Genomic DNA, 10,343 nt, shown 5'->3' with positions numbered 1-10,343 from the left:
TGATCTTTTACTTCCAGCTCAACATGAAGCAACCTTTCAATGGAAATGCAGCCCTTGTGACAATGCTGCATTCCCTGTGTCCTTCACTGGGCTGTCAAAGCTCTGGACCAGAGTGGGTACTGTAGTAGGCTCAGCTAATCTGACCCAGGCCAAGCTGACACACTGTCCTGGACTAACCAGTGCTGACGTGGGCTATGTTTCACCATTAAGTGTGACCTGTGCTTTAGCTTGAGTGGTCACACTCAAGATAAGGATCAAGAAGATCATAGCTGATCTGTTTGTGGCAATTTCCATCTGAGGGTGGTGTGTGTACAGAATGAACCGCCAGAGGAAGTGGTGGAGGCTGGTACAATTACAACGTTTAAAAGGCATCTGGATGGGTACATGAATAGGAAGGGTTTAGAGGGATATGGGCCAAATGCTGGCAAATGGGACTAGATTTATTTAGGATATCTGGTTGGCATGGACAAGTTGGACCGAAGGGTCTGTTTCCGTGCTGTACATGTCTATGACTTTGCCTTAAATGGGAGGGAGACTTTTTCTCATTAAACTGTGCTCTAGTTCGTGTGTTTATTGGCAGTGGTTGCTATGTTATTAAAGCTATGGGAACAGCTTTGTTGTATTGACCTGCTTTTTTTAAGACCATCACTGCAAGACACTATTATGACAGAAAATGAGTCTATTTGCTGCTGACAGTAACTTGCTTTTATCTGAGATGAGTGGCAATTATCAAAAGGTCAGAGAATACTTCCAACCCCACAGGACAGTACTGACCTTGCTTTAACTTCTTCCTTCTGCCTTCTTTGCAACACATTTCAATCTTTCTTTTGATCTTCAGACATTTGTTTGGACTTTACCTTTTGGAAATAAATCCGTCCCTTGAATCGATGTGGGATAGTGTCTGAGTAAGGCCGGAAGGGGGGTGGTTAGAGTTAAAGTTGGCCCTGGTTTTACCCTTCTCCCTGTTGTTGGATGTGGTTCCACTGGATTCTCAGAATTGGATGCCCTTCGTTTCCCAGCAGTCTTTGTGATCTCTGTGCTAAATCCAGATTTGATGAAACAATGGTTTAAAATTCAGTGTAGGATTAAAATGGAATCTGCAATGTTGGAGTTCACTGTCCCCATTGGAGAAATGGATCTGTGTCTTTAAGACTGTGTGTGAAATAGGAGCAGAGAGAGGAAAGTGGCGGGATGTGGGAGGTGGAGGGGTTTGGGGTAAGGGAGGCCAGCTTCACTGGCCAGAGACGACAGGAGGTGTGTCTGTGTCTCTCTGGCTATCACAGTGGCTACTTTCCTTACTTCTATCTATCTTGTCTCTTTGCTCTTGTGTCCCTTGGAAAATGGGAATTCTCACTGGACTAAGACCAACCTTTGGCTGCAGCGGTCCTGGGGGCATGTAACCTCATGATAAGAGAGTTATTGACCAGTCTGTATCCATGAGCCTGCATTAGAGCCAGACACGAGGTGAGGGCCCCCAACCCCTCGCTATACAATTGTAATGTGTTTTCCCTCCCCCAGCTATAGAGTCATAGTCATACAGTGCAGAAACAAACCCTTCAGTCCAACTCGTCTGCACGAACCAGACATCCCAATCTGACCACCTCCCATTTGCTTGTGCTTGGCCCATATCCCTCTTAAACACCCACCTATTCATCTATCCATCCAATCGTCTTTTAAATGTTGTAAGTGTACCAGCCTCCTCTACTTACTCTGGCAATTCATTTCACACACAAACCACCCTCTGTGTGTGTGGAAAAAGTTGCCCCTCAGGTCCCTTTTAAATCTCTCTCCTCTCACCTTAAAATCTGTCCCACCTTTGCCATTCACTCTGCGGTACCTGTGTTTGGAATCCCAGCAGTTGTGGGTCTGAGTAAGTTTGAATGGATCGTTGCTACATGGATGAACACAAGACAGTCCCCTCCTGGTGAAGGGATGGACACAGTGTCACACCACGAGATCTCACTGACATCTGTCACAGTCAAGACACTCGCTTGGCAGACAGAATAGTGTCATTGTGAAGGAAGAATGGAGATACCTTTCCAAAGGGGACCTCAAAGTTCAAAAGATAGAATTGGTACCTCCAATAGAAACGTAGAATGTGATTTCACTGCTTTAAAAAAACATTAACTGTGGAAATAGACAACACACTCTCAATCTGGGAATGGACACATCCAAGTTATTTGGCGATTTTACTCCCTGCTGCATGGGTCCTCCACCACCTCAAGGGCAATTAGGGTCGGGCCTAGCCAGTAATGGCCATGTCCCATAAAAGAATATGAAAGAAGTCTTTTAGCCAATTACTGGAGGCAAAATATCTGAGTTAATTGGATATGGTGGGGGTTTTGAGTTGAATGATCTTGGGGACTGTGACATTAGAGAGCTTGTCAAAAATGTCCCCCCCTTCCCCCCACCTCCCCAGTGGTCAGCAGGAAATGGTAGGTTCACAGGGTCTGATCACGGTGGTGAACTAGGAAATGTATCTGTCACAGCAGTGACCGCAAGGTTAGAGGTGACACTTTTTTGAGTCGACTGTTCACTCACCAGCTGTTTTGGTTGTCACCATTGGGATTGTAGTGGGAGGAGGCTGCTCTGTTCTCTTCAGCCTGTCCTGTGCCATGCTGTAGACCTGATCCTTCAGTATTTCATTGCCAGAGACCAAGCTCTTGCTCCTGCTGTTGCTGCCATTCAGGCTGTTGGGTATCACAGCCACAAGTGGTGGCTCTCCTGGTGCCTGCTGATAAACACACAAACCCCAGGGAGATCATTGTATGTAAGATTGTTGCACCTCTAACCGAGAAATATTTATTTACTAATTAGCTCTTGCCTGTCCCATAGTGTGACTGGGTTCAGCATCTACAGATTAGTGGATATTAAAGTCCTGAGCTGAGTTCTTGTTCATTGGCAGCAAGGGTGGCCAGTGAATATCTCGGATATACACTGTACCGCCCTTCTCCATAGCCACTGGGCCAGCTGCTGGTGGCTGTCTCTGTGTGTCTGTCTCCAACTCGGACATATGCTACTGTCTGCAGTATGTTGCTGAAGGTGCACAATCTAATGGTCATAACGCGAAGAATGTGATGGAGTTTGAGAGAGGGGAAGTGGTGCTGGTTGAATCACTATTATGGTTCACTTGGTTAAAGCAGCTCTTTCTGAACCTGGAAATACCTCTTTGTATTAGAGCCCTGGGTCTCTCAGTTGTTTCTGCCACTTTCCTCTGTTCCTCGTGGCTAACATTCCACATCTCCCTGAGACCCCACTGGTGGGATTGTTGTGTAGTTTGTTTGGGGGCGGTTTTGGCCACACTCTACCTGCCCTGAAGGTAATGACACTGTGTAAGAGGCATCAGGGTCCCTGTGACAGAGCTGGGATCGGGGTCACAGTCCCAGTGATGAGGTCCCATTGACGGTGTCACGGTGTTGGGATCCCAGTCCCTGTGACAGAGCTGGGATCGGGGTCACAGTTCCAGTGATGGGGACACAGTGATGGTTACCAGTTTGTTACACCTCCCCTCCTCCCAGCTCCTGATTGGAACATTGTGAGGATTGGGACCAATAGTGAAACAGAGCACTTACTCACTCATTCCAGCAAGGACTGAGAGAGAGTGTGTGTCTGGTTTGTAGAGTTGATGTAGAGGATAATGAGTAAGGGCAGCAATGGTTTTACCTGTTGTTTGAACTGCTGCTGGTGTCCCAGACAGTGCAGTGTGCACTGTTGCTCCAGCTCGCTGATAGTGTGACTCTGGTTGTTCAGGATCGAGGTGAGGGCTGTGTACTTGCGCTCCAGCTCCCTGTACTTGCTCGATAGCCTCAGCACCTGGGCTGTGACGTTCAGCACCTTGTTCTCCAGTTGGGAAAGCTCTAGGGAGTCATCCTTCTTCTGAATGATCTCGTGCAGTAACTGGGTGTAGAGCTGAGACACTCTGGAGTTCATGTTGTGGTTTTCCTTCCGCAGAATCTTCACCTCATTGAGCACGGCCCCGTCAACCTCCACCATTTGTCTCAGGTCCTCAATTTGTTGCTGCTGTTCCCTCATCTCCTGGCGCATGACCTGCAGCTCGCTCTGGTTGATGCTGTTGTGGGACACTGGGCTCCTGGTGTTGAGGCAGATGGGACCTGTCAGGTGTTGCTGTGGGACAATGAAGGTGTAGGTACAGCCACTGGTCCCTGGGCCCTCCGGTGAGGGCCTGGCCTGTTGGCTGGGCCCCCCTCTCTGGGCGTGTTGTTGGCTGGTGCTTGGTTTTGGAGAAGCTGTTTCAGCTGCTGCTAAACTGGCCAGGACCAGGAGGCTGGTGACGAATCTCAGCATCATTCGTGTTGGGCTGTAGGAGCCTGAAGGCTCAAAATCTGCAAGAAATGAAAAAACAAAACATTGAAACATGAAAATATAGAAACCAGGAGCAGTAGTAGGCCATTCAGCCATTTTGAGCCTGCTGCACCATTCCATACCATCATGCCTGATCCTCTCTTTCAACACCATATCCCTACTTTCTCCCCATACCCCTTAATACTTTTAAACTTTAAAACAAAAACAAAATATATCTGTCTCTTTGCTGAATATATTCAGTGACTTGGCCTCCTCCACATTTCTGTGATAGAGAATTCCATGATCTTTGAAAACTAGTTTTAAGGCTCACATTGTGCTGTGTTTGTTAGCCGTTTTTCCCACCACCTATCAGCAAAACCCTTCATGGTGACAGTTCTGGAGGAAAACTGATGCGTGTGGAATTAATCCAGTGAAGCAGCTAATGGCTTCAAGAGGGAGGAGTGAGGGGAAATATTTAAAGAGTTTATAATGGTCATCCTTGATTTCAAATTCCTCCAGACTGTGCCCCTCCCTATCTGGTAGTCTGTCCAAATGTGACCTCTTCTATATACCTCCCAGCCGTGCACCGTTTCCACCCCGTTCCCCCCCCCCCCCTCAATTTCCAACACTCCTTGGTGACCAAGCCTACAGGTAATTGGGCCATAAACTCTGGAATTTTCTCTTGCTGCTTCCTCATTCAAAACTACCACTGACTGAGCTGTCTTCAAATAGGAGATTGACACAAGGTGGGTGGCATGGTGGCTCAGTGGCTAGCCCTGCTGCCTCACAGCACCAGGGACCCGGGTTCGATTCCACCCTCTGGCGACTGCCTGTGTGGAATTTGCAAATTCTCCCCATGTCTGTGTGGGTCTCCTCCGGGTGCTCTGGTTTCCTCTCGCAGCCCAAAGATGTGCAGGTTAGGTGGATTGGCCATGCTAAATTGCTCATGGTATCCCGGTATTGACAGGTTAGGTGGCTTCGCCGTGGAAAGTGCAGGGTTACAGGGATAGGATGGGATGCTGTTTGGAGGATCAGTGCGGACTCAATTGGCTGAATGGCCTCTACCTGCGCTATAGGGAATTCTGTGATTCTAAGTACCTCATTGTTGAGCTTGTCAGTTCTTTTCTCCTGTTTTGAGGGCCTTTTGGCCATTTTATTTTGTTCAATGTGCCCTGTATTTGATTGAAAGTGTGTTGAAAGATCATTCCAGTCTTGATAGCAGTTTCCACATCCATTCCTGAACAGCCTTGGGTGGGGGGTGAAGAAGAGAAAGAAAATTTGTTTGTTCACCTCTCTGTCTGCTAACAATGTCGATTGGGAAGGGGAGGAAGAACCTTGCTGCAGGCAGAATCCCCATTCATTACCAGACTTTACTGCTGTATCACCTGGTCAAATCCAGACAGGGTGAGTTCTGCTTCCAGCAAAACGGATGTGTGGAAATACTGGTCTTTTGGAAAAGTCTTGGCTGCGGGTGAGGATGGGAATTGTCCTGGAAGAGGTCTGTCCTGTGAATCTGTTTCCAATGTTGAACAGAGTGCTTGTGAATGTGGTCAGTGTTCACATCTTTCTGAGCTTGGTTTATAATCCACAGGCAATGGAAACACCTTTTTATCTCGGGCACGTTGACTTCCCAGAATCACTGAACTGTGACCGTGCAAAAGAAGTTCCATTCGGCCCATCCTGTCTATGGCTGCCTCTCCAAATGAGCTTTTCACCCAGTATCATTCTCCTCCTGCCTTCTCACTGAAACCATCATCCTTCGCAGATGATGATCTCATTCCCTTCTGAAAAACGTTGACTCAATCTGCCAAAAAAAATGAAACCTGTGCCAATTGTACACTGTCCGTTACAGATAGGTGCAAAGCTGACTGTTGACATTTTATTGGACTGCAATTTAGTCACTTTGCTTAAATGAAGGGTGAGACAGAATGGTCGCTGAAAACATTGTGTACTAATTATTTCATCTGCACTGATGTTGGTTTAACTTACTTTTTCTATTTGTCTCAGTCTCATTTCTTTTAAAAAAAAATTCCAAAATATCAAGAGGTTAGAAAACGTTGGTAATCTGACATTCCATAGAGTAAAATACTTTGTTTTTATTCCTGATTGTTATTGGGACAAACAGAGAGCTGACAAATTCAGAAGTCTGTGACTTTCTTGGCTTTTTATGAAGTGCGGCTTCAATTGAGGGTGTTTCTCCAGAATGATGTCACTTCTTGTGTTTGTGCTTCACTTGCTGCCCCAGCGCTGTGTGATCGTAGGATTCTGTGATCCTTGTGGTCAGGGGTGGTGGAAAGTGTCTCTTTCTCTTTGAAGTTTCAATGTGTTTGACTTGGCATGGGCTCGTGAAGAACCAGTTTGTGGATTTTGTGAAGTGCTGCTGGGTGACTTGATTGTTGCATAAGTTTATAGAATGAAGGATAAATTCTAGGACCCTACATGAAAACCGAAAGAAATGCAGATGCTGTAAGTCAGAGACAAAAACAGAAGTTGCTGGAAAAGCTCAGCAGGTCTGGCAGCATCTGTGGAGAGAGATCAGAGTTAATGTTTCGGGTTGAGTGACCCTTCCTCAGAACTTCAAACTCTAACTCCGATCTCTCTGCACAGATGCTGCCAGATCTGAGCTTTTTCAGCAATCTCTGTTTTTGTCGAGGCCCTACACTTTGGAGATCATGTGGCAATGTCAGTCTGGATTCTCAACCCCTGATCTCTGTCCTTGGTGGATTGGATGAGAACTATGAAATGTCTATCCATAACATCACGGTCTTTTCATGCAATATTTGTAGCGACATCCTCGAGCAATTCAGGTGTTTGACAAGAAATTGCTGAATAATCAAAGACCCAGCAATTGGTCAGTTGGTTGCCTGGGGATAGTGACAGTGAGGTCCTGAGGTAAATACTTGTTGCACCATCATGAGTATCTGAAATAACTAGAAGGAAAATGCTTTCAAGGGAAGTTTGCAAATGGCTGGAACATTGTGGCTGAACACTTCCTTCTGCTGCTGACCCCTCACACTTTGTCTCCCTCTCCCCACACTTCTCTAGCCCTGCACACTGCGCACCCGCCCCGCAGCCCCCAAACAAAACCTGCAGACATTTAAATTCCTGAACGAGGCAAAAGAGAGACGGTAAAGGCCTGGGCCAAGAAATACTCTTAAGTATTGCCCTCGAATCCCAACAAGCAATCAGGACCAGTCTGGGAGATCTCTCCCATCAGAGGCTTGTGTTTACCTTCCGAATGATGAAATGGCAGTCACAGTCAGGAATCAGTCTAGCACCACCCCCCCCCCCCCCCCCCCCCCAACAGCCTCTGAACAGATCTCACAATCCAAACATGTTGTACTTCTACAAACCTACCAGGATCTGGTTTGTCCCAGAGTGAATCCCAAACCAGTCATTTCTCAGAGTAAATCCCATGGTGTGAGTTTGTCTTAGCTGTTCCTGTGCTAGCTACGTACAAAACGAGCCTGATGCAAACACGGAGTATTCTCAACTCTCCAACTCAGGAAGCAATTAAAATGCCAAGATGAGTACTGATTATAGCGCAGGGTTTAGTCAGTGTGGCAGCCAGTGCTAATTGTAACCTCCCTGTCAGTCTGTGTTTTTACATCCGTTGTCTGTGATCTGTAGCTGACAGCTGCTGTTTCACCTCCCGAACTGTGGGAACTCGCTCATTAATCCACCCCACCCATGTCTCTCCCTCACCAGATTCCCACAGCCCGTTTTTAAATTATTTATATTCCAGTGTCTCGATTCCCTCTGCTCCAACCTCTATCTCGCTCGCCTAGTCCCTGAGACAGAGATGCATTTTATGATAACTGTGATCTTTTTGAAAATTAAGTTCACTGTCCCCTGTACATCTGAACAGTTCAACCACATTTTCCATTTCCCCAATCTCGACAGCAAAAATATTAATTTACAACATGCCTGGATGTTTTCTTTATTAAAGTGGAGGTTAAGCCATTCCCACAATAGCCCCCTTTTGTACCCACAACCTCAATCTCCTGAAAGGATCCAGTTAGCAGATACATGGGAGTACTTCCACCTGTGAGTTCCCCTCTGAGCCGTACACCATCCTGAGTTGGAAATATATTGCCGTTTCTTCAAAGTCGCTGGGATAAAATCCTGGAACTCCCTCCCTAACAGCATTGTGGATGTCTCCACTCTACATAGTGGTTTAAGGAGCTAGTTCGCTACCACCTTCTCCAGGGTAGTTATGGATGGGGGATCAAACACAAGCCAAGCCAGCAATGCCCACATCCTGTGAACACACCAAATCTACCAGGAAATTATTCTCCTACCTCTGTCCAGATGACAAAAAGCCATATTCAGACTTTAAATGTATGTTGCCATGGGTTGTAGGATTCTCTGGTTGTTGATAGTGAAGGACCCAGGCTATGGTGATTTAGGATTTATCCAAGGGGGACCCCCACATGAAGCCAGAATCTCCTAGCTCAGACTCTGGTCTCTGGTTAGGGCTGTGTTTTGGCCCAGGCTTCCTGTTGTGAGTGCAGTTCTGAACGGCTCAAGAGCCATTCCCAGAAGCTCAGAATGGGAACCTCCAGAATACCATGGCAGTCAGGATAATGTTCTGTCATGTGGCAGTGAGCAGTTTTATGTATCTAAGGTGTGTCTAAGGATGGATGTGTTGGCCTTGGAAAGAGTCCAGAGGAGTTTACAAGAATAAACCTGGGGATGAAGGGCTTGTATGAGGAACGGTTGAGGAATCTAGGTCTGTACTCGATGGAGTTGACAAGGATGAGGGAGGGATCTGATTGAAACTTATATAATACTGAGAGGCCTGGATAGAGTCTATGTGGAGAAGATGTTTCCATGAGTAGGAGAGACTAGGACCTGAGGGCACAGCCTCAGAGTGAAGGGACAACCCTTTAGAAATGAGATGAGGAATTTCTTTAACCAGAGGGTGGTGAATCTGCGGAACTCGTTGCCACAAGAGGGATGTGGAGGCCTAGTCATTGAGTGTGGTTAAGACAGAGACAGCACCTTGATTAGTAAGGGAATCAACAGTTACAGGGAGAAGGCAGGAGAATGGGATTGAGAAACACATCAGCCGTGATCAAATAATGGAGCAGACTCGATGGACCGAATGGCCTAATTCTGCCCCTGTAATCTATGGTGTAGATGTTGGACATAATGCCTGTTGACTGTCAGTTAAATGTTTTAAACAGTACAGTTTTAAATCTGGAAATGCCAACTCTGGATGTATCCCGAGAGGTTTAATCGCATGATCACCATCATCTCCTGCCATTGGTCAGTTGACATATCCATCCTCTCATGCCCTACTTTCTGTCAGCCAATCAGGAAGCCAACAGACTCTGTCAACTCATAAATGGGAAGTAATTCAATCAAATATTTCACCCCATCTCCAGTACTTAGTTATTTTTAAAAATAATTCACTGTCCTTCAGGAAATGAATATTTAATTTTGGGAGCCTCTAGGGTAATTCTGCAGTGTTGGTAACCCTCATTATAAACTGATAATTGCCTCCTAGGATGTTATTTGTCCCAGTCCTCTGGGACAGTTTCTCCAATTTCTTGCACAGAAAGAAAACAAACAGAGAGTTCAAGTCTGAAATGAAGCAGGAGTCTAGTCAGCTGGTCACTTAGTTTTCAAAAGTAAATGATTTGAATGTGACCCTTCCTTTAGCAGATTAACTATGGTAAAATCATAGCTGAGATACAAAGCTCATGTTCCTGTCTGTGTGTCTGTGTGTGTGTGTGTGTCTCTCTCTCTCTCTCTCTCTCTGTGTGTGCCTGTCTCTTTACACACAGAGTGGTGGGTGTGTGGAATGTGCTGCCAGCAGTGGTAGTGGAGTCAGATACTTCAGAGACTTTTAAGCGACTCTTAGGTTGGCACATGGTGGATAGTAAAGTGTAGGGTATGCAGGGTAGTTTGATCTTAGGAGGATAATATGTCGGCACAACATCGTGGGCCGAAGTGCCTGTACTGTGCTGTACTGTTCTATGTTCTCTCTCTGTGTCTCTCTCTCTCTGTGCGTGTGTGTGTGTCTCTGTCTCTCT

General features: G+C 46.3%; 1 protein-coding gene across 3 annotated transcripts; it reads right to left on the bottom strand.

Annotated features, from left to right (window-relative positions):
- Positions 1-427: 427 nt before the first annotated feature.
- Positions 428-7,681, bottom strand: LOC109923724 (angiopoietin-related protein 1-like). 3 transcript variants are annotated; one of them, XM_048594085.1, is made up of 4 exons: positions 5,401-5,525; positions 3,664-4,343; positions 2,542-2,731; positions 428-1,039 (listed from the first exon to the last, which is right to left on the bottom strand). In XM_048594085.1, exons 2-4 carry the CDS (start codon positions 4,306-4,308, stop codon positions 951-953), a joined length of 924 nt encoding a protein of 307 aa, XP_048450042.1. In that variant the 5' UTR covers positions 4,309-4,343; positions 5,401-5,525; the 3' UTR covers positions 428-950. The 3 variants fall into 3 exon arrangements, with proteins under 3 accessions (XP_048450042.1, XP_048450041.1, XP_048450040.1); XM_048594084.1 differs by lacking the exon at positions 5,401-5,525 and adding an exon at positions 7,660-7,681 and having other exon boundaries at positions 431-1,039; positions 2,542-2,734; XM_048594083.1 differs by having other exon boundaries at positions 431-1,039; positions 2,542-2,734; positions 5,401-5,523.
- Between the last annotated feature and the right edge of the window lie 2,662 nt (positions 7,682-10,343).

The sequence above is a fragment of the Rhincodon typus genome, unplaced genomic scaffold, assembly GCF_021869965.1.
Source record: "Rhincodon typus isolate 14 unplaced genomic scaffold, sRhiTyp1.1 hic_rhity00005776, whole genome shotgun sequence".
NCBI classification, from domain to species: Eukaryota; Metazoa; Chordata; class Chondrichthyes; order Orectolobiformes; family Rhincodontidae; genus Rhincodon; species Rhincodon typus.
The sequence above is the reverse complement of the archived record's forward strand: the minus strand, read 5'-3'. Positions and strand labels throughout refer to the sequence as shown.

What these genes read in the sequence shown, in the direction of transcription:
- LOC109923724 (XM_048594084.1), bottom strand. Translation starts at nt 4,308, where the DNA reads ATGATGCTGAGATTCGTCACCAGCCTCCTGGTCCTGGCCAGTTTAGCA. An exon ending in AGCAGCAGTTCAAACAACAG is followed by an intron (nt 2,735 to 3,663) that starts GTAAAACCATTG and finishes TGTGTTTATCAG; the next exon opens with CAGGCACCAGGAGAGCCACC. An exon ending in GGTGACAACCAAAACAGCTG is followed by an intron (nt 1,040 to 2,541) that starts GTGAGTGAACAG and finishes ATCTGGATTTAG; the next exon opens with CACAGAGATCACAAAGACTG.